Source organism: Microtus oregoni, unplaced genomic scaffold (assembly GCF_018167655.1).
Source record: "Microtus oregoni isolate MIOR12 unplaced genomic scaffold, Mior012 000009F_ref0000495, whole genome shotgun sequence".
Lineage (NCBI taxonomy): Eukaryota > Metazoa > Chordata > Mammalia > Rodentia > Cricetidae > Microtus > Microtus oregoni.
Window position 1 is genome coordinate 25,827,363 of NW_024543068.1, and position 24,580 is coordinate 25,851,942.

General features: G+C 40.2%; 1 protein-coding gene across 1 annotated transcript; it reads right to left on the reverse strand.

Annotated features, from left to right (window-relative positions):
* Window positions 1-1,362: 1,362 nt before the first annotated feature.
* Window positions 1,363-24,039, reverse strand: Psma3 (proteasome 20S subunit alpha 3). Its single transcript, XM_041658431.1, has 11 exons — window positions 23,891-24,039; window positions 20,352-20,434; window positions 14,724-14,847; window positions 12,277-12,378; window positions 12,123-12,196; window positions 9,829-9,901; window positions 8,721-8,786; window positions 6,535-6,581; window positions 2,469-2,536; window positions 2,150-2,214; window positions 1,363-1,518 (listed from the first exon to the last, which is right to left on the reverse strand). The coding sequence occupies exons 1-11, from the start codon at window positions 23,909-23,911 to the stop codon at window positions 1,474-1,476; spliced, it is 768 nt and encodes a 255-aa protein (XP_041514365.1). The 5' UTR covers window positions 23,912-24,039; the 3' UTR covers window positions 1,363-1,473.
* Window positions 24,040-24,580: the final 541 nt, after the last annotated feature.

Below are 24,580 nucleotides of genomic sequence, written 5' to 3' on the forward strand. Positions count from 1 at the left end.
GGGAACCTAGGCAGTTTGAATGCTCACCCTACTAGACTTGGATGGAGGTGGGTGGTCCTTGGACTTCCCACAGGGCAGGGAACCCTGATAGCTCTATGGGCTGATGAGGGAGGGGAACTTGATTGGGGGAGGGGGAAGGAAATGGGAGGCGGTGGCGGGGAAGAGACAGAAATCTTTAATAAATAAACGGGAAAAAAAAATTAAAAAAAAGTGTTCCAAATCCAGCAATAACACATATCTCAACTCAGTGAACAGAAGTTTCTTTGGAAAGCCCAGGAGTTGTACCGGTTAGCATAAATAGGTTAGCATAAACCGGTATCTTTGGCCTGAATTTTTTCTACTCCACTTAAGTTATGATGTCAGCATACTGACAAATACTGGTATGTGATATACAATGCACTGCTAGGAATCAGTCCCAGTGCTAATGTATGCGAGGTCTAACCAGATCTTATTAAACCATTACAGAGGGATTGCATTCTTGGGTGAAGCAATTATTAGGATGACTGAATAGAATGTGCTAATCCAAGCCCAGAGGTGGTGGCGCACGCCTTTAATCCCAGCACTCAGGAGGCAGAGACAGGTGAATCTCTGTGAATTCGAGGCCAGCCTGGTTCCAAGACAGCTAGAACTACACAGAGAAACCCTGTCTCGAGGAACAGGAAAAAAAAAGTATTAATCCAAATCCAAAGGTTCACTCTTCATCACCATAAAGGAAAAAGCAACAAATGTTTACCCTAATTACAAACTTATAAACGTACTTTTCATCTACTGGATTTTTTTATACAAAACCACAGTAAAATATATCATTCTAGTTAGAGAGGGCTAAAGATGGCTCAGTGGTTAAGAGGACTAAGACTTGATTCAGTGCACAGCCATCCATTACTTCAGTGCCAGGAAATCTAAAGCCCTCTGACCTCAAGGGGCACCAGGTACACACATGGTACAATGTATACACATATGCAAAAACAACACAAAATGAAACTTTAAGACAGGGTTTCTCAGTGTACCCTTGGTTGTCCTGTAACTTGCTTTGTAGACCCACCTGCCTCTCTGCCTCCCAAGTCTGGGGTTAAAACTGTACCACCATGCCCAGATAGCAGTAACAGTTAATACACACATGCACACATACACAAACACACACACAAATGTATTTTTATTTGTAGTGCCCGCATGTATGTCTGTTGTCTGTGTGATGGTATTATAAGCCCCGGAGACAAGTGTGAGTGAGCTGTCACGTGGGTGCTGGGAATTGAGTGTTTTTAACCTCTGAGTGATCTGTCCAGCCCCACCATTAAGAATTTTTAACCAAACAAGAATCCACATTTTAATATTAAGCAAAATATCCTCAATTACTCGACAATGTTTATAAGACAAAATTTAATGAAAATTGGTCAATGAGTATATATGGTTTATGGTACTAGTCATATCAAACTGCCACAGAAATGTAAAAGAGAAGAGATGGTGAAGAAAATGCTACATATTGTCGTCATCTGATTCATCTTCTTCCTTCAAAGACTCCTGTTAAATGAAAACAAGTGTGTTTTAAGTTTTTCATCTTGCTACATCCTATGGAACCTGCATTTTAAATGCAGGTAACTACAAACTCTTATTTATACCCCCAAAATACTACCTTAGCCGGGTGGTGGTGGTGGTGCACACCTTTAATCCCAGCATTTGAGAGGCAAAGGCAGGTGGATCTCAGTAATTTTGAAGCCAGCCTGCTCCACAAATGAGTTCCAGAACATCAGGACTGTAATACAGAAAAACCCTGTCTTGAAAAACAAAAAATAGTAACAAAACAAAAACTACCTTAAAGATAACCCAGTGGTAAGTCTATTGTCCTTAAATGATTGAATATAAAGGCATTAAATGTCCTGAGACGGGGGTGGACTTAGAATTTTCTTTTTGTTTCTCTGTGTAGCCCTGGCTGACTTGGACTTGCAGGCCAGGCTGGCCTTGAACTCAGAGATCCACCTGCCTCTGCCTCTGAGTGGTAGGAACACCACCATAACTGGCAATATTGGAATTTTTAAGCAGAGAATTGTTTTTGTTTTTTTAACTAGGATAACTCTATACCCTCTAGAGGTAACCTAAACACCTGTTATACTTAGTTCACAGGTCAACTAAGTTAGCGTATGCTGTTGCTTACCTTGGCATACTTCTCTGCTTCCTCCCTTATATCTTTTGGAACAATTTCATGTCTTCCTTTCGTCACTGTAAAGTAAACCATATATTAAAAATGAGGACTGTGATTTGCAATGCCATTTACTCCCCCTAATGTACACGTAGGTAGGATTCATGCTTTGTTGTTTTCTCCCCCAATATTCAATGTTCCCAAGTTGAGCTGACTTGAAAATAACAGTAACACCGCAATCTCGACAGCGGATGCTTCAGTGAGAACTATTTCATTAACTTGTCTTAAAGTGCAGATGAATTGTACAACACATGAATGTCCAGATGTAACTTACATTCACCAACCCAGCTGAGCTCCAGTTCAAAAGCTTTGTCCTTCACCTCATCGTGTACTATATAAATTCTACAAGAGAAAAGAAGAAATCAACAACACAAGTTCTATGAGCAGTGAGTACTAGGAGGACATTTCATGCTTGCTGCTATTTATAAAATGATCCACTTTACAGTCTAGTTTGAACATTAGAAAGGAGAAATTAGGAGCTGGCAAGACAGCTTGGTGGTAAAGAGCACTTGGGTTTGGTTCTCAGCACCATCGTGCTGCTGGCTTACAACCATCTGTAACTCTGCTAATAGTATTTAACACCCTCTCAAGCTTCCTTGGATACCACATACACACATGGTACATACAAGCAAATACTTATACACAGAAAATAAGATTTTTCTTAAAATGGCAAATACCTAGAAGTAATTGTATACCTCTGTTAATCAAGTTCAGTTTATTTTGATAGTGTTTTAAAGCTTCAAATAAAAAAAGACATCTCAGAAAGAAAACAGACTCAAGTTGGAAAGGCCATCATGAACTAGGTACTTTTTCGAGATACCCATTTTTTTTCTATTAAACAAATAATTCAAAATCTGACCAATAATTTAAACCCCCTGTCTAAATAGCTTAAATTACACTAAAACTAGTTCTTATGATAGAAACACAAAAAATAAAGCACATAACTAGTTACATTAATAGTATAATCAATTGAGTATCAGCTGACAGCAATGTCTCATGCTTATAGTCCCAGGAAGCTACAGCAGGAAGATCCTGAATTAAGCTGCTTCCCCACCATCCACACACAGAAAAATAAAAAGTATCCAAAACAAAGCCTTCCTTGTCCTTACACTTACTTGTGGAGGCTCTGGAAAAGCCTTGCTATATACTATATAATACTCAAAAGAGTACCTTCATACTGAGAGAGAAGGAGTACCTACCAACCACACAAAAGTATGAAAAGTATGAAAGGTGCCAAAGGGCTGACTTCCAACAGGAACTCAAAGACTGCTTCAGTGAAAAAAACTGGATTCTATCATATTCACAATATTTCAAGGAAATGACTCACTTCCTAATGTAATCTAGCTCTTAACAAAAAGAATGACTTGCAATCAACACTTGGAAGAAAGATGTATGTACTAAAGGGTATATATATTTTGTGACTCACTGTGACACTACAGCTTCCTTGGCAAGATTTTTTTTTTTTAATCTTTTAAATTTTATTTTGGGGAGGAGGTTACAAGGGCAGAGGGCGGATACAAAGGAATGGGGAGATGAGTGGGATAGGGATGCATGATATAAAACCCATAAAATATCAATAAAAAGTTAAAACAGAATGACTGCTTGATTCACAATATAAGGTGAATGGGGAGAGATGAGTCTTGGCAAGAACAGACATAGCAGGAAACATAATCCCATTGTGAGAGTATAAGCACCATCTTTTTTTATTATCATAGAACCCATATTTTTCCTTTTTTCTATTATAAAATACAAAACCTAAAAAAATACTATTGAATTAAGAATCAACACAGTAAACTTCATAGAGTTTATCTACAAGATATTTTAATAGAAGTGACTGCATTCTTTGATCTAAAATTAATTTTTTGGGGGGAAGAGGTTTGTGAGACAAGGTATGTAGCCCTGTGTACCCCTGGCTATGCTGGAACTCACTCCATAGACCAGGCTGGCCTCGAACTAAGATGATGGCCTGCCTCTGCCTCCTGAGTAGGTGTGTACCATCACACCCTGCAAATTAATTATCTTTTTGAATTATCACAGCCCAGTGTTCTGATTTTATTGCTTAGTATTTCAAAATTTGTTACACTGGACTCACTCCATACCGTAATAGAAGTCCTGTTTCCTTCAATTGTTTATAACAAGAGCTAGTTCCAGGACAGGCTCCAAAACCACAGAAAAACCTTGTCTCAAAAAACCCAACCCCCCGCCAAAAACAAAAAAGAGCTTCTTAAATCACACACAGAGATGACTATAAATCTACAAAAGAAAGTTAGTGAAGCTAAGTATGTGGCTCAATGTCAGAACACATTCAGTATGTGTGAGGCCCATGTTCAAGTCCAGCAACATATATACCCACAGTGTTTAAACACTGTTTTATAAAAAACATTAGGTAGATTTATTTATGTATATGAATGTTTTGCCTCTGTGTGTGTGTGCACGCGCGCGCGCTTTGTTAACCGTGAATTTCAGAGACGGCCAATCCTAGACCCTTCTAACTAGACTTAAATATATGGTCACCAAGTTCTCTTAACTGCTGAGCCATTTTTCTAGTTCCTGTTAAGTATTCAAAAGTAGAAATTTTTAAATGTCTACTATGTCCTCTTCCTATCTTTGAATCCTACTACAAATACACAAGTTTAATTTGTCACAAGCTGTTTTTCTCCATCCAATTTATTACTTTAAAAAATTGGCGCACGCCTTTAATCCCAGCACTGGGAGGCAGAGGCAGGCGGATCTCTGTGAGTTCGAGAACAGCCTGGTCTACAGAGCTAGTTCCAGGACAGGCTCCAAAGCCACAGAGAAACCCTGTCTCGAAAAACCAAAAAAAAAAAAAAAAAAATCAAAACAGCCGGGCGGTGGTGGCACACGCCTTTAATCCTAGCACTCGGGAGGCAGAGACAGGCGGATCTCTGTGAGTTCGAGGCCAGCCTGGTCTACAAGAGCTAGTTCCAGGACAGGAACCAAAAGCTATGGAGAAACCCTGTCTCGAAAAATCAATATAATATATATATTATATATATATTTATATATTTATATATATGAATATTAATATATAATATAAATATATATTATATAATATATAAATAAAATATATATGTAATATATATATGTATATATATCAAAACAATTAATTAAAACACCTTTACTAGAAATATGAACTGCAGGGGCTGGAGAGATGATCAGGTGGTTAAGAGCACTGGCTGCTCTTCCAGAGGACCATTTCATACTCTTTCAACTTTGAACTTAAACAAGCCCCACCCTGATTCCAGAAACACACCTGCTAGAATAAATCAAGGCCTTGAGACTCTGTCCTTAGCCCAGCTTTCAGAGCCAGCAAGCAGACAGTACATGGCCAACAATCTAAATGCCTCCCACCCCCAACCTGTAAAAAGTGCCCAGGGTGGCAGGCTCTTCCTCCCAGAGACACATAGGCTGGGGACATATTAAAGGTACGGGAATTAGAATTGGGTGTGTGGACTGCAGCACCCTCAACACTCCTGCGTACCCCCAGAAGCCCAGAGGAGGGAGCTAGCTGGAAGATGCAACCTCAACAAAAACAAATTAAACAATGAATAGCTCGGGCAGAACAGGGAGGTGTTACATCTCCAGGGTGGTTCCCTCATGGGAGACACTGGCACACATAAGTTGTGTGCCTGGAGTGGCCCAGCTGTTGTACTGCTTGTGCACAGATATGCCCAGACAGACACCATGAGACTGGAGGGTTGGAGGTGAGCATTTGGTCAGGTAGGCACCTCCAAGATGGAAAAGCAGGGGCTCTGGCTTGTTACAAGCTTTATTTCTCTACCCATTCATTCCTTAAACATGTAACTATCCAGGCACAAAGGCATGTGCCTTTAATACCAGCAGAGGTAGAGCAGGTGGAGTCTCTTTTGATTTCTAGGGCACCCATGGTTATGTTGTGAAACTTGTTTCTACATAAAATAAAGATATAACTTGGATGTACTCGGGCTAGGGGTTTATCTGTGGTATAGCACATGCTTAGCATATATAAAGCTCCATGATCAATTCCCAGTATATACACTATGTATAAAAAGAACATTTTCAAACATAACAGCCTCTTAAGAATTAATGTATGGCCGGGCGGTGGTGGCGCACGCCTTTAATCCCAGCACTCGGGAGGCAGAGGCAGGCGGATCTCTGTGAGTTCGAGACCAGCCTGGTCTACAGAGCTAGTTCCAGGACAGGCTCCAAAGCCACAGAGAAACCCTGTCTCGAAAAACCAAAAAAAAAAAAAAAAAAAAAAAAAAGAATTAATGTATGCAGAGATTAGGTCAAGTAAGGTTTTTTTGTGGGTGGCAGATAAAAAGTTTCAAACAACTTACATTTTTGCAACTTCTTTAACTACATCACGGCAAGTCATTTCTTTCATCTACAAGAAATGCATATGAACACACAAAGTTAAACAATGTAATTTAGAAGAGGGGGGCCGGAGAGATGGCTCAGAAGTTAAGAGCACTGGCTGCTCTTCAGAGATCCTGAGTTCCATTCCCAGCACCACAGGGCTCACAGCCATCTATAGTGGGATCTGATGCCCTCTGCTGGCATAAAGTTGTACATGCAGATGCAGAACTCCACACATAATAGATAAATAAATCTTTAAAACTTAAAAAACAAATAAGTGAAAACACAAAAGCTTATGTCCTAATCAGGGCTACATAGTGACAGTTAACTTAACCAAAATAAAAAAAAGTTGTTTAATTAGAAATCATTCATTGTTCTTTCAAAATCTGGTTGGGTATGCAGCTGAGGAGTCTGAATACTGTAGACATTAGAAAAACTGGTCAGTGTGACAGCATGCAGCTGTGATGGCAGCACTGGGGAGGCTGAGGGGCAAGGGTATAGAGTTGAACTATAGTTACAGGTTTTTTTTTTTTTCTTCGAGACAGGGTTTCTCTGTGGTTTTGGAGCCTGTCCTGGAACTAGCTCTGTAGACCAGGCTGGTCTCGAACTCACAGAGATCCGCCTGCCTCTGCCTCCCAAGTGCTGGGATTAAAGGCGTGTGCCACCACCGCCTGGCTTAGTTACAGGTTTTAAAAAGTGTTTAAGTAAATCAACTTTCATTTTTCAGATACTAAGGAAATGAAAAATTATAATACTCATAGTGGTTGAAGATGTAGGAGATTTAATTGTTATTTTTAAAGAGAGTCGTTAATATTTTGTTTGTTTTCTATTTAGGACCAACATCCATGTCAGGTAGCTAACCACCATTGTGTGTTAATTCCAGCTCCAGGGGAGGTTATACTTTCCGGCCCCTGTAGGCAACTGTATTCACAAATATTCCTATGCATATAATTAAGTCAAAATTTTGAAACTTCACAAAACAAAAGCAGACAATAGCCAGGATATTTTGGAAAAGCAAGTTTTAAAGAAAATACTCTACACTAATAACATCTGGTTCATGGTTCGCAAAGGAAGGGTAGATTTGCTCTGAGGTAAGATGTCAGCGTGGCCCAGGCTGGCCTGTTTGCAGCACTCCTCTCTACAAGCCTGCGAATCTCAGGGCTACAGCTGCACCGCTATGCCACATAAAAAGGCCTAGTTTTAACTTTCATCTTTCTTTAGGTGCAAAATAGGGAAAAGCACTTGAGCAGAAATAAGATTATCTTTTAAAGATTTATTGATTTATTATTATGTATACAGTGTTCTGTCTGCATGTTTGCCTGCAAGCCAGCTCTCATTAAGGATGGTGGTGAACCACCTTGTGAGTGTTGGGAAATGAATTCAGAACCTCTGAGAGAGCAGCCAGTTCTTTTAATCACAATCGCTGAGCCATCTTTCCAATCCCAATGTTTTGTTTTTATCTTTTGTTTTTTTGTTTTTGTTTTTCAAGACAGGGTTTCTCTGTGTAGCCCTGGCTGTCCTGGAACTCAGTCTGTAGACCAGGCTGACCTCCTCAAACTCAAGAGATTCACTTGCCTCTGCCTCCTGAGTGCTGTACCACCACTGCCTGGCTTGACACTAAGATTTTTAAGATAAAAGTTGTGTCCAAAGACAAGGCGTAAGAAGAAAAACATCTTCTTTTATTAAAGTTGACGTAACAATGGACTTCAAGAATTTTTGTAGCAGTATGTAAAATTGTTTAGGGAGCTGGAAAGATGGTTCAAAGGTTAAGAGCACTTGATGCTTTTGAGGAGGAACCCAGGTTCTTTCCAAACATCTACATGGTGGCTTACAACCATCACTAACTCCAGTTCCAGGGAACCTGAAGCCTTCTTCAGGTCTCCTTAGATACTAGACACACATGCAGTACAGACATGCACACAGGCAAAACCCTCTTACACAAAAAGTAAATCTCTAAAAAGTTTTCTTATTTTTTTCTACCTGAGTCTTAACGGAAACAGTCAAAATCATGCAATGATACATGATATAAGTCATAGATAATACATTACCAGGTTTCTTATTTAACCTGTTCACTTCACAATGTCTAAACATCAGACCCCATGATATTGTTAGACTAAAAGGTTTGTAAATCTCATTATAGAGCAACTCAGCATTCAATATACTTTACCTGAAGCTTCTCTATTTCTGTCTTTGCAGCTTGTCTGGCTTTGCCAATGGCACAGCCCCAATAGCCCTATATAATATAAAAGGAGGGAAAAAACAAAGTCAGTTAGTATACATTATTTGATATCATTAATAGTTACTTTGTCTTTTATTTGTATTTTATTTGTCTTTAATTTCAGCACTTGAGTCACAGAGGCAGATATATCTCTGTGATTTGGAGACCAGCCAAAACTACATGGTAAGGCCCTTGTCTCAAAAAGGAACAAGTTAAAGAAATAGCTGAATACATTTACATGAATGTCAAGGAACTTGAAATATAAACCTAATTCTAGAAGGATCTAGGTTGGGGCTGTAGAGGTGACTCAGTGTTTTAGAGCACTTGCTGATCTTGCAGAGGACCCAAGTTCAATTTCCAGCACCCACATGATTGTTTACAAACATCCCTAACTCCAGTTCCAGGGGGGTTCAATGCCCTCTTCTGACCTTTGCAGGTACCAAGCACAAAAAAACGAATAAATCTAATTTAAAAAGTTAGGTTGGTCCCCACCCCTGTGCTAGATTTCCAATCCAAAGCCTTGCAAACGCCAGGCAACTACTCTACCACTGAGCAGTACATCTGGCCCTATATTCAGTGTTAAGACATAGCACAATGATGAAACAATCACATATATACTCAAAATACTGTTTACTAGGTAGTTCTGTAAAGAACAGCCTGAAAACCAGCAATAAGTTTTCTCTACTACATAGCAATGTGGTCATTAATATAAAAAAACTACTTTCCTTAAATGAGTTTTAGGTATTTATTCTAAAAATACTGTGAATTGAAGCCAAGATCTTACATGAAAGGCAAACATTCAACCATTATGCTACACGCAGGTGTTTCTTTTACTTTTGCCTTTAGGAAGCTGTCAAGATCTTTTTGGATAGTTCAGGCTGGCCTTCATCTTGTAATTATCCTGCCTCACCTCCCCAAGTAGCTGAGACTACTGGCTTCCATCACTATGTCCAGCTTTAACTAAGTTTAATAAATTTTATATAACACAAATGAGATAAATGATAATGAAATGTCACTTAACTACAATAGAATTTTAAATACTTAAAAGATTACTTACATATGAAACCCCCGATGGATCAATCATATAGAGTTGTGGACCGTCATTCACACTGTAAGACCCTAACATGAAACTGCATAAAAACAAACAGTTTACAACATGGTTTTCAATCACTGAATGCAAGGCCACTATAATGAAACTGTAAAAACTATTAGATTTTCTCTGGTAAACTGTTAAGAAACAGATAACTTATAGTTTGTCTTTGGTAAGACAGCTTTAATTAAAAACAAGTATTAAAGTACAGTATTCAACATCCATGTGACTTATTTAGCCACCTTTCTTACATAGTTTTTTATTCTGCAATGTCAATGTAGCAAAAGGACTAAGGGCAGGAAATGAGAAAGTATCTAAAGGGCCCAATGAGCAAAATCGCTGCACACTAAAAGGCTACGGGAACAATTTGTAGTAAAAGGCACCTTTTATTTATCCCCCAGTATTCCTCTGGTCATTTTTCTGCAATGGTCAGAAATAGCTCAGTATTTTTCTATACTCAACAAATGAAAATTAGGTTGGTAAATGATCATGAATTACCAATTTTCTGAAACTGTTTTTCCTTTTTGGAGAAATCAGCCTCATGTTAGTTAGCCTATCACATCACATGTAACATCCTAAGAGCCAACCATCCCAATTTGTGCCCAGCTTTTCCTCACCCAAACTGACGCAATTCCTCTTTCAGAATATAAATCTGATCATCATTTAAAAACCCTTTGACAGGTCATCTCCTTTATTCTGGAGTTGCTGCACACTCTGCACATCCGTAGTGTTATTTCCACACACCTTTTTACCACCTCTGCACTTCCCTAAATACCACGTTTCCCACCAGCACATAAGATAGGCTTCAGCCATTCCCCCAGTATTTCATACACGTTCTCGTCACCTCTCTGGTAACAGATCACTCCTTAACTGCTGCCCCACTATATTCAATACCAATATCCAGATCCTGCCATTTCATCTCTAGTGCTGTTTCATCAGTGCGACATATGTATCCCACACTAATGACTGACTCATGGTATATGCTCAAGAAACCACTATTCCTAGAAAGGAGCTGATGAACATGGAACTCAGTTATAGTGAAAGGCATTCTATAAAGACAAAAGAGGTTTCATAAATAATTTAAATGAAACCCATAACAAATGTTATACTTGGGTCTAACATTGCTAATGAATAAAACTCAGGTTTTCAATAGATCTGTCACTGAAATATGGGTGACAAGCAACTTAAAGGCAGGATTACATACATCACACACACACACAATGGACTGTGATAAAGCATAGCCAACTAGGTTTTGTTTTCTTTACTTATATCTCAGGTTGGTCTTTACAATGTAGCTAACAATAACATCTGACCTTCCCCTCTTGCCTCCAATCTGTACCAAGATTACAGACTTCACTACCATGACTATCTTAGGAGTTGTTAGAAAATAGACATAAGACTTTATTTATGATACACAAGCACTCTTGAGTTACATGTCAAACCAATAAATTAAATGTCTTCACTTCAAATATAGTCATAACAGTTCTCCCTAGAATCCTTAATACAATGTTAACACCTATTCTATTTCTTGCTACAACTGAAATCCCTTTTTCTACAGCGAACACTTCATCTTAACAAAAACTGTGGCTATCCTAAATTACAAAATGTAATTTTGTACAGAATCATTGCTGACTGCTTAAAAGACATACCACCTCCATTAAGAACCATTTTTTTTTTTTTTTTTTTTTTTTAGAACCATTTTATTTAAGTGTTTAAACAGTTATACTTCATGTCAAGATAGAATGTACTAAGTATCAGGGACTTAACTGCAGAGAATATATCATAATTAGATTAAAATCATAATTACAAGTTTTCTCATCACTTTAGGACTATGATTCCTTTCACTATTCTAACACTTTTTAGGATTTTTTGGAGACAGGTTCTCTAGATAGCAAGCTTTGACTACTATGTAACCTTAGCTGACCCTGACCTTGAGGCAATCCTCTTGCCTCAGCCTAAAGCCTACAATCACATCCAGCTTATAAATAAATTTTAATAGTTGCCTACCACTCCTGGTGAGAATTTATGTTTCAGAGTGTCTAAGAGGCTAATCTGGGGCACTGGGGAGGTGTCTAGGGCTTTGTTGCATAAGCATGATGCCCTGAGTTTGGATCCCCAGCATCTACAGAAAAGAACGTGGTGGTGCATGTCTGTAACCCAAACACACTGGTGGAACAGATATTAATAAAAGGCTAATTTGTGGGGAAAAAAAAAAAAAACTACTGTATAAATACGATCAAAGGTCTCACAAAACTTCATACCTGCAGCCAAAAGGTCTAACAGCACTGTAGAGTGTATAAGCGTGTACGTACATGGCCACTCTGTCTGCAAGATGCTGTAATTATGGGGGGAAAAGATCTTATTAATATATTTTCATTAGTATTCAAAGGGTTCCTCAACATATTATCAACTTACTTTGAGAGGAATGTTATAGCCAAAGTTAGATCTAAAGTTGGACGCCTCTTCTCTTGCTATGTCTGCTAAGGAACGAGCATCTGCCAGCAGACCTGCGACTGCCTGGGGGATAAAGTACCAATTTAATAGACATTTCAGTAGCAAACCAAAGGCAAATCATTTATTATAAATACCAATTAGATACTACCTTTCCTTGAAAGTCTTTAAAAGGCATCTGATGCTTTAGTGTAAGACTATAGCTAAATCACGGCTCAACTGCCAATATTCAGAAGTGACATTTCTATCCGAGTTCACTTCCCAATTACTACCTTACTGTAAGGAATAAAAACAAAACACTGGGGCTGGAGAGATGGCTCAGTGGTTAAGAGCATTCACTGGCTGTTCTTCCAGAGGACCCAGGTTTAATTCCTAGCACCCATGTGGCAGCTCACAACTGTCTGTAACTCCAGTTCAGAGGATCTGATACCTTCAAACCAATGCACATAAGTTAACAATAAATAATGTTTAAAAAACAGAAAAGAAAAACACATTGATCTTGGTCAAGGTTGATTTTTAGCTTAAAGCTGTACATTCAAAAAGTTACTAAAACCTCCATGGGCTAATAACCAAATTTTTGCAGACAACTGGCTAACAAACTGCAAGGAGAAACTAAAACACAACATACTATTATCTTACAGGGTAGATGGCTTAAAACTAGATACAAATGAATCTCTAATTCAAGGCCGGCCTAGTCTACAGATCAAGTTCCAAGTTGGCCAAGACTACACAAACCAACCCTGACTTAAAAATCAAATGAAGAAATAAATACCCAAAACCAAACAAATAAACAAGAAACACACTACAGTTCCTGCCAATGCACTAAGGCATGCTAAGGTACTGAAGTAAATACCTAAGCATCAGTGCAGAAAATTTAAAGTTTGAAGAAAAGATTCACACCACAGTATCTTATTCAAATAAGCTTGCTCAAACAAAACAAAACAAAAGCCTCTTTTTACACTGGTGAAAATTTTTTGTGAGGTCTAAGAATTGTCTTGCCACTTTGGAGATGACAATTTCAGAAAGAAGAAATTAAGCCTTAACCTTCTCTACCTCTTTCAGTACCTAGCAGTTTACTAATTTCTGGGTAGCTTAAGCCGGCCTTGAACTTGGGATCCTCCTGCCTCAACCTCTTTAGTAACTGGAATTACAAGTCTGACTACCAGGCCAAATCAAATTTCTAAGGATGAAGAATGCCATCAGTTTAATGTCTGTGTATAACAAATAGGATAAACTAAAAATTTTAGGATAACAATTTTCCAGCAGTAAAGGGCCTACTCAGAGGACTGCAGAACCACCCTCTACCAGCTTTCTTCTAATCGACAGGTTTCGTCAGAACATCACAAACACTAGCAATAATGAATCTGTCCAGGAGAAAAAACAGTGGAAAACTCCTTAAGAATAAAGAAAAGGCTTAAGCCTTACTCCCTACTATCAACTCTTTTTCAGGTATAGTATGACCTCCCTTTTAGAAGCAAAGCTGCCACTGAATGTTACTATGTAGCAGGCTCTGAAATAACAATAAAACTCAAGTCTGAATCCTATTCTTTCTTGAGTAGCTGAGGATCTGTCAGCTCATCTGTAAGGGTGGGATGGTCAGGATGAAATAATATGAATTATGTGATGAGCCCATATCGCGACACCTAGCACAGGTTGTTTCTTCCCATTCAGGTAGCAAAATTAAGATGAGTTCGTTAAGCCGGACAGTAGTGGAGCACGTCTTTAATCCCAGCACTCAGGAGGTAGAGACAGGTGGATCTCTGTGAGTTCAAGGCTCCAAAGCTACAGAGAAACCCTGTCTTTACACACACACAAAAAAAAAAAAGACTAGCTCTTTATGATTATATTTATGAAAGTTCTTATGGAATGAAGCCAGATATTTACATATGACTTCAGTACATACCTGTAGTGTATTTATGGCTTGGCTTACTTTCAGACAGTTTAGCTATCAAGCTGCATAAACTTGGAGATGCCCAAGGAGCTATTGGTTCCTTTCACTTTACATCATTTCCTAGTCCTAGACCTTCCTATAAAGTATTCTCATAACATTTAGTGATGATCCCCATGATGGATACAAAAAGTTTAACATTCTTCTCCAATGTTTATACACCTGGTCTATGCTTAACATAAAATGGTGATCTCACTTCTGTATACTCCAAATCATTCGCTCATCCTTAAGGCAACTTGAGTTTTCTTATCACCAGTAAGGTTATGAAATTGTTTTTTGTTTTTTTAGACATTGAATGATCAAAGCCCAATAATAAAATTCACTGTTGTGGCTGCTCAATCATATATATTACTGTTTTGATATTAAAGAAATGAATAAATACTTAAAAACAGACTGTAATGTATTTTGGTTCTATCAAAAGAAACCAGAAAACCAGGATGAACATTTTAAAGTGTGATCTTACCATTCCAACATGTCGATCAACATTAAAAAGTCGTTTATTGGAGCCTTCTTCATAAAGTTTAGAAAGGACTAATTTCTCTACCCCGAACACAACACCATCTTTACATCTGATCCCAATAGCTGTACTGAAAAAAGAAATTTTTTCTTAGCTGAAGAGAAGAAACTGAACTTATATATAAAATAAATAAATAAAAACAAAATCAAAGGGTTGGACACAGTTCAGATGACAGAGCAACGGCCTAGCATATGAAAGCCCTGGGTTCAATCCCCAGCGTCATATCTCAAACAAACAAAAGGTGTATGCATACTGGTAATCCCAGTACTTGGGAGGTGGAGGCAAGAGGATCAAAAGATCAAGGTTGTAATGTTTTTATTTATAGTAAGTTTATATTTATATATATGAGTACCTAGAGAGTTAGAGGCCAACCTAGACTACATGAGACTTTGTCTCTAAGCTGGGGATGACACCTTAATTGGTAGAGAGTTTGCCTAGCAGGAATGAAACCTTGGTTCAATCCCCAGCCAAGCGCAATGGTGGACACCTGCACACCCAAGCACAGTAGACAGAGGGTCAGAAGTTCAAGTCATTCTCTTGAACAGTGAGTTGAAGGACAGCCTAAGAGACAAGAGACCCTATCCTAACAATACACAAATAAAATGCAATGTATAAAACACAGGAAATATTTTTAAATGTATTTTTTGTTTACCTTAACAGCAGTTTATTAAATTCATTTATTTTCTGTGTGTGTGCGCATGTGTGTGCTCTCAGGTCAGAAACCAAGGGAGTACTTCTTTAATTCCACCACTGTCGCTCTCAGGGATAAAATTCAGGGCTGGTGGCAGGGGCCTTTATTCACAGATAGAGTCATTTCATTGGCCCACTTTAAAAGATTTAATAACTAGCACCAGGCAGTGGTGGTATTCACCTTTAATCCCAGCACTTGGGAGGCAAAGGCGGGTGGATCTTTATGAGTTCAAGGCCAGTTTGGTCTACAGAATGAGTTCCAGGACAACCTTGACTGTTACACAGAGAAACCTATCTCGAAAAAGGGGGAAAAAAAACAAAACCCATCAAAAACTAGACACCATGGGCTGGAGAGATGGCTCAGAGGTTAAGAGCACTGGCTGCTCTTCCAGAGGTCCTGAGTTCAATTTCCAGCAACCACATGGTGGCTCACAACCATCTGTACTGAGGTCTGGCGCCCTCTTCTGGCGTGCAGACATACATCGAGGCAGAATGTTGTATACATAATAAATAAATCTTTTAAAAAAAAAAATCTAGACACCAGGTATGGTGGAACCATGTCTCAAACAACAAGAAAAAGACAGTCCTACTATGTAACCTTTGGCTGGCCTAGAACTCACAATAACCTGCCTCTGTCTCTCAGCTGCTGGAATTAAAGGCCCAGTGAGAAAGAAAGACAGAAAGAAAGAAAGGAAGGAAGGAAGGAGGGAGAGAGAGAGAGAGAGAGAGAAAGAGGGGGAGTGCATAACATACACAAAAGATACTCTACATGGAAACTAAAAACAATGAATAATCTGTTTTTCTTTTCATCTGTTTCTTCCAATTTCTCTGCAGTAAGTATATACTGCTTCTAGTAAACATGTAAATTAATAAAATGTATGTCCTGTTACAACTTGAATCTTCTTTTTGGTATTTTGAGAAAAGGTTTCTTTATGTAGTCCTGGCTGTCCTGGAAGTCACTACATGTAGATCAGGATGGCCTCGAACTCATGAAATGATTCACCTGCCTCTGCCTCCCAGTGCTGGGATTAAAGGTGTGCACCAACCCTGCCTGGCAAAACTCAAATTGTAATCTCAAGTAAAATATGGATGAACTGTATGATATTTCAAGATTAAAATGTTACTTGGGACTGGAGAGATGGCTCAGAGGTTAAGAGCACTCACTGGCTGCCCTTCCAGAGTTCCTGAGTTCAATTCTCAGCAACCACATGGTAACTCACAACCATCTGTAATGAGATTTGGTGTCCTCTTCTGTCATGCAGGCAGAACACTATACATAATAAATCTCTTATAAAAATCATTACTAATCTCGCCATACTCGGCTTTTGTGTTTGCACTTTACGTGTAGATCAGGCTGACCTTGAATTTACAGCGATGCCTGCCTCACAAGTGCTGGGATTAAAGGTTTGTGCCACTTCAAAGAAAAAAAGTCGTTACTGTTTTATTTCCCTCTATTTACTGGTGGGGAGGAGTATAAGAAATTCAACCAGGCTTTGCATATGCTAGGCAGGCGCTTTACCACTCTGCTACATCCCTGGTCCAGTTTTTCACTTCATTCACACTGTTATTAATGCAAATATGTAACTGTATTATTAATTTTACAAACTTACAATTTTGTATTTGAGTGCTAGGATCTACACTCTGCCTCACACACACTAAGCATGTACCACTAAGGCTAATCCAGCCCTGGAGGATCTGTCCTGCTTGTCTCTGTTCTGTCTGTGATGCTGAGAATCAAATCCAAGGTCTTGTGCATACTAGACAACCACGTTAACAGCAAGATACACACTGGGCCCTTTCTAAGTTTTGTTTTGTTTTTTTTTTTTGGGGGGGGGGGGTTGTTTTCAAGACAAGTTTTCTCTATGTACAACCCTGGTTGTCCTGGAACTCCCTGTGTAGAACAGACTAGCCTGGAACTCAAAGATCCACCTGCCTCTGCTTCCTGAGTGCTTGGACTAAAGTTGTACACCACTACCCCCCTGATCTCCTGAGTATTTTTAAACTTCTGCTGGTTGAACCTGAATGTGCGGAACTCACGTGTAAAATTTGCTAACTGTATTTACAACTATAATCCATTTTAACAAATATTAAATAGGAACTAGGTCAGTAGTTTATCATTAGGTATTTGTTGTTAAAAATCAATAAGTTCTCCTATCAATTAGTACTTTTTTTCCTTGTGTGGTGCCGAGGGTGGAATCTAAGACCCACACATGCTAGGTAGTACTCTTCATTTTCAACGAGCAGGCCCCAGATACTGGCTAATTTATTCAAGAACTTTGAAAAACAGTATTATTAGCCCTATTTTACAAATGAAAAAGCTTAGGCAATACACACACACACACACACCCCCATAATCACCAGTTCCAGTCTGCCTAAGTGTCTAACTAGGAACAGTCACTCAAAGTGGGTTTTTTTTTTTTTTTTTTTTTTTGGTTTGTCGAGACAGGGTTTCTCTGTGTAGCCTTGGAGCCTGTCCTGGAACTAACTCTGTAGAACAGGCTGGCCTCGAACTCATAAATTCGCTTGACTCTGCCTCCCAAGTGCTGGGATTAAAGATATGTGCCACCATCACCCGGTAAGAAGACAATTTTAAAACCTAGGCAACATAGCAAATCCTATGTCAGTTTTGGCTATATATTGCATATGTAAAGTAAAATAAAGTTATAAAAATTCATGGGGCTGTTAAGATGACTGAGTGGATAAGCATGATGACCAAGTAAAGCTTTTCTGGCAGGGCGGTGGTGGCACACGCCTTTAATCCCAGCACTCAGGAGGCAGAGACAGGCAGATCTCTGGGAGTTTGAGGCCAGTCCAAAAAAAACTTCTCTTACAAAAAGAAAAAAAAAAAAGAAGAAGAAAAAGGAAAGAAAAAAGAAAACCAAATCCAAAAGCAGTAACACAGATTTTTTGGTTGGGTATGGGGATGCACTTCTCTAAAAACACTCGGAAGGGAGAGGCAAGTGAATATCTTTGTAAGTCTGAGGCCTAACAATCTAGTCTTTATAAGACTTTTACAGCTAGGCTCTGTAAGGAGACTAGAAAGAGAGTAAAAGTATCATCATGTCTTTTCATATAACCATCTAAGAGCATACTATCTTTATTGTTTTTTTTTTTTAAATTATGCTTATGCGTGTGGGGGGAGAGAAAGACACACATGTGCGTGCACACATACAGAAGCCTGTGCAGACCAGAGGTGTCAGATCCCAATGAGCTGGAGTTATAGGTGCTGGGAACCAAACTCAGGTCCTCTGCAAGAACAGCACAGTCTTAACTGCTGAGCCATCTCTCCAGCCCCCTAAGACTATACTTCATAAACCAGTTATAATCACAGCATATGTATTTCTAGTGTAGTGGTTTTAGGCACCTACTTGTATGCTTCTAATTAGTTATTTTGGTATTTCCTAAACTTAACAGGTACACATAGTAGCAAAGTACTTTCCTATTATACACCCCAACACAAGAAAAACTAAATCATCCTTTGATACAGAATACAATCTTAAAATTATTAGCTTTAATGTTTCCTACTTGTTTAAACACCACACCTGTTTATGGGGTGCTGGAGGTCAAATCTGGGGCTTCATGCATACTGCACAGCATTTACCAACTGAACTATACACTCAAGCTACTTTTTCCTAAACATTTCTCTTTTTTTTAAGATTTTATTTATTTATTTATTATGTATACAACATTCTGCCTCCATGTATGCCAGCATGCCAGAAGAGGGCGCCAGATCTCATTACAGATGGTTGTGAGCCACCATGTGGTTGCTGGGAATTGAACTCAAGACCTCTGGAAGAGCAGCCAGTGCTCTTAACCACTGAGCTATCTCTCCAGCCCCTCCTAAACATTTCTTTAAAAGATTTTGATTTATAATGTATGTGCACATTTGTTAGTATTTGTGCACTAAAAAAAAACAAAAAAACAAACAAAAGATCTCAGCTGGGCATTGGTGGTGGACACCTTTAATCCCAGCACTCAGGAGGCAGAGGCAGCTGGATCTCTGTGAGTTTGAGGCCAGTCTGGTCTACAAGAGCTAGTTCCAGGACTCCAAAGCTACAGAGAAACCCTATCTCACGGGGGAAAAATAAAAACCTTGCCAGGCATGACAGCATACACCTTAAAACCCAGTAGTTGGAAGGCAGAGGCAGATGAAACTCCTTATGTTTCCCTGACCTACACAGAGTTCCAGACAAGTCAGCACTACACAGTGAGACTGATTTTTAAAAATATAGGGGCTGGAGAGCTGGTTCTGCAGTTAAGAACATGGCTTCTCTTCCAGAAAACCAAGTTTCAATTCCCAGTACTCACATGGCGGCTCACAACTGCCTATAACTCCAGTTATAGGGGATTCCAAGTCCCTCAACACAGACATACATGCAGATATACATGTACATACATGTACATGGAATAAAAAAAGTTTAAAAAAATTCAAAAAATAAAATGAAAAAGCTAACAAGATGGCTCAGTGGATAAAAATGTACCACACAAACCACCTGTTTGAACCCTGGAACCCAAGTAAAGGTAGAGGATCTATTACAAGAAAGAACTCTGGAGAGGACTGATAAATTGAGATTATGACAGACATGGTGGCGCATGCCTTTCATCTCTAGCACTCGGGAGGTGGAGGCAGTCAGATTTCTGTGAGTTTGAGGCCAACCTGGTCTACAAGTGAATTCCAGGACAGCTAGGGCTGTTACACAGAGAAACCCTGTTCCTAAAAACAAAAATAAATAAATTAAAATAAAATAAACAAAAGTAGAGATTACTTCAGAGTATGATATCTGTCCATGCTAAAGCAATATACAAAGTCTAATTACCAAAACATACAAGATAAAAGATAATTCCTGGCTAAAACACTGACTTCAGTAAGGCGATGCTTCTTACCTACTGTTTTCCACAGCCTTCATAGCATACTCAACTTGAAAGACTCTTCCATCGGGAGAGAACGTAGAAGCTGACAGGTCATACTAACAACAAAGAGAGCAACAGTAAGTGTACAGGACATATCCTTGCCAACAAAGTCATACAACTTTTCTTTCTAAATAGCCCAAACACCAGGACTGTGTCATATCCTGTTTTGAAAAGAAAGACGTATGTTCAGCTGTTGCTCAGGGAAACTACTAACCTTAGATTTCTCCTACTGAAAAGGATGGGTCCAAGGAACAAGAGAGATGGCTCAGCTGTTAGGTGCACCTGTTACTGTTGCAGAGGACATGGGTTGGGATCCAAAGCCCTCTTCTAACCTCCATTGGGCATGTACACATATATACATGCAAACAAAACACTCATACCCATAAAATACCTTTAAAAAAAGCTTAAATAATGGATGCAGATTTTAAGAAGGTCAGAACTTTCTCACACAAGATTCTTTATTAAGTATTACTGCTGGATGTGGTGGCTCATGCCTTTAATCACAGCACTCAGGAGACAGAAGCAGTACAGTCTTAGAGACCCTGTCTCAAAAAAAAACAAAAACAAAAAAGTATAAACAACATTGAAGTCAGATTATTTACAACTGTACCTGAGCCAGGAGCCAAGGAAAGACCCTGGTTAAAAAAATCATTTAGCATTCATCAACATTTAATAAGCATCTACTGCATTTAGTCATGACATGGGAATATATGACCATCACCCATAAAGTCCTTTTACATTCAAATCAGAGGAATCACAATCTAGATGGATCAATGCATTATAAAGTTTGACCAAAGTCAAAAAGAAAGATGAAAATAAAATGGAAGGGACATTAGGAATTACCACAAACTGCCTCTTCAAAGAAAGCCTTGCTAGGACAGTCAGACCTCTACAATGGCGTGCGAAATTCACACCTTAAGGGAGGGATGAGCCTAGTCCAAGCCAAGGACTAGGTGTCTTGTAAGTGGGGGAGGAACAAGCAATGGTAAGAAGATACAAAACACACTGGAGAGCCAAGCAGTTAGGCGAGGCAGTGTACATTTTACTCTTGATGCAAGGAGGTGCTGACCTGAGGAGGTGGAATGACCTATTCAATAACAAATGTTGTTTGTTTTACATTCATCTGTAGTACAATGATGGTGCACATCAAGAGGTCAGGGGACAACATCCCAGAGTCAGTTTTCTCTTCTTACCATGTGGATCCTGAGAATTGAACACAGCATTTTAGGAATTGAACTCAGGTGTTAAATACCTTTACCCATGATGCATTTCACAGGCCAAAATTCTAAGCATTTATCTCCCTGGCTGGAGAGACACTCAGCAGTTAAGAACACCTGCTGCTCTCCCAAAGGACTTGGGTTCAATTCTCAGCACCCACACACTGGCTCACAACCGTCTGTAGCTTCAGTTCCACAGGACCTGACACCCTCTTCTGGTGTCAGACAACAGGCACACATGTGGTGCAACACACATACACATAAAACTAAATTCAAAAGAAATCACTCTGGTTTGGGGTTGAAACAAATTTGGAGGCAAGGCAACAAAGTGTAGTATGGAGCTCAGATATTCCAAACAATAGTGGCTTTGACTACACCAAAAAGGAGGAAACCTTTTGAGGACACAAACATAAAAACAAAAATATTTGTGGAGCTCTGGATGGAACTCATATAGCATGCACTAAGTCCGGGTTCAATCCCTAGGCGTGTAAATACACAGATGGGAACACACACACACACACACACACACACGGGGAACTTAACAATAATGTTCAGTGTAAAATAAAAAAGCAATTAAAGACAAATGCCAAATTTTTTCATATGATCCTGAGAATTGGACCAGTCACTGAGCTGAAGACTACAGGAGACTAACTGTCCAACTAGAGAATTCACAATTCTACCTTAAAAACCATTTCCTGCTTCATGTCTAAATGAGGATGGACGATGAGCGCCTGAGACTGACACAGGAGGATGCCTAGCTCTAGGTTGGCCCAGGCTTCATAGTGCGGTTCTGTCTCAAATCCCTCCCACGAAAATTTTTAATTTAATTTTTTTTTTTTTTTTTTTTTTTTTTTTTTTAGTTTTTCGAGACGGGGTTTCTCTGTGGCTTTGGAGCCTGTCCTGGAACTAGCTCTGTAGACCAGCCTGGTCTCGAACTCACAGAGATCCGCCTGCCTCTGCCTCCTGAGTGCTGGGATTAAAGGCATGCACCACCATCGCCCGGAATATGGTTAGGATTTGGAACTCAGTGGCTTGCTTCTTGAAGCCCTGGGTTGGTCTTCCAGCAATAGGGATTTTAAAAAATAAAATAAAATGGAGAGAAATGATCAACAAATATGGTATTTACAACCCTTGGAAGACGTCACGCCAGGAAACAAGCCTTCAACGATGAAACTTCCTAAGGCTCAGGGTTATAAGTTTCATACTAAAATACTCCCATGGTTATATCGGTTGACTACTGATGGAAAAATAACACGACTGCAAAGCGAATCTGCTGTGAGATATATTACTGAGGACTAATTCCAAAAAAAGTAATGCATGATCAGTTACCTCCTAACAATGAAATCATTCCAAACACCAGTAAGTGATTTAATTCTGAGCATCAAAATATGTGGGGTTTTTTTTCTTTGTTTTTGTTTGTTTGTTTTGAGACTGGGTCTCTTGACATTGTCCTGCTGTCCGGGAACACATTATGTAGACCAGGCTGACCCAACACTCAGAGATCCTCCCAAGCGCTGGGATTAAAGCTGTGCACCACACCAGGCGAGCTTCAAAATCTTGGAGGAAACAAGGATAACCAAGAAATCTTTTATTCATGACCTCTATAATCAATAGATATTCATTAAGTAATTTATATATGGAGACAAAGTTAAGATGCCTTGCACACGGGGTGTATTTAGCCCCAATAAATTAAGAAGCCCAACCTGCAAATCCTCAATGCCTTTTACAAAAATCTGAGGCACTGATGTCCCTAGATAACCGTATAATACTTTGTTCTGGAAAAGCAGAACAGAGGAGAAAGGCGAAGAACTCATGAGCTCGAGCCTTCTTCGAGGTTGTCACGACAGGTTTCCAGGAACTGTCTGTGCTAGGACGGGAAGCTAGCGGAGGCCCGTGAGTCAGCAGCACCGCGGCACCGGCACGGGCGAGCCCCACGACGCGCTCGAGGCTCCACCCGGGACACTGCCTGCAGCAGGGGCTCGCAGGGGGGGCTCTCGAGGGTCGACCCCGGGCCCGAACGCTCGCACTAGGGCCCTAGGGCCGACCGCTCGAGTGTGCACTTTCGGTTTCCTCCAGCAGCGGAAGAAAGTGACTCAGCAACCCCCGTGGAGGCAGCGCGGAGGCAGCCACACCGGGCCCGAAACGCCGCACAGGAGCCGGGGTTACCGAGACGAAGGGCCGGGAACGAGACAAAACCGCGGGTCCCCAGGACTCGGGAGGCGCCCGGGATGCAGCGAGCCGCCGCCCCGCACTCCCTTCAACGCCGGCCCGGGAAGGCGGCGCCGAGAGACTCACCCCGGTACCAATGGAGCTCATGGTGCCGACCCCGGAGGCCGCGCAGCGATCCCAAGCCTGAAGTGCGGCTCCGACGCGGCTCCCTGCGCAGGCCAGTAACAGGCTCGCCCATTGGCTGCGCTCTCCACCAATGGCCTTTCGCTTTGAGGCTCGTTCCGCGAGCTGCGTAGAGGATTGTAGGTAAAGGCGAGCAGGAGGCGTGCGCGTGCGCAGAAGCCAGAGAGCCGGTTCCTTGGGGAAGCTGGTAATACTATAACTGGAATTGTTACTGGAAGCGTAAAGGTCAGAGCCTGGTCGCTAAGAGTCCCAAGGCTTACGCGCCTGTCCTCAGGAGCACAGTTACACAGACAAGAGTACTTCAAAGCCGGAGTAGAAGATATATTCAAATGTGACCACTTTAGAAAGAGGAACAAAAAGGCGCAGCGACCCTCCCCAGTTCATCCTCAGAGTCCTGACATGACATTTGGGTTTAAATAGGAGCAAGTGGTATGGATGCATAACTAAGTAGCCCTGGCCGAGATGTGATCGCTTGCCATCATGGTTTCATCTTTAACCTCTCCTGCGCTGTGGTCTGCCAAGATGGATGAACTGTGAAATCTGTTGAGAGAAAAGTTGTCCCTCTGGCTGGAACCATGCGTCAGCCCTTTCCTTCCCCAGCATGGAATCCCTGGAGAAGTTTCAGTTCCGTGG

Excerpts from the sequence above, each read along its gene's own strand:
- Psma3 (XM_041658431.1), bottom strand. The coding sequence starts at position 23,911 with ATGAGCTCCATTGGTACCGGG. Across the intron at positions 20,435-23,890 it reads TGAGCTCCATTGGTACCGGG|TATGACCTGTCAGCTTCTAC; the intron begins GTGAGTCTCTCG and ends CTTTGTTGTTAG. Across the intron at positions 8,787-9,828 it reads ATCCATCGGGGGTTTCATAT|GGCTATTGGGGCTGTGCCAT; the intron begins GTAAGTAATCTT and ends TATATTATATAG.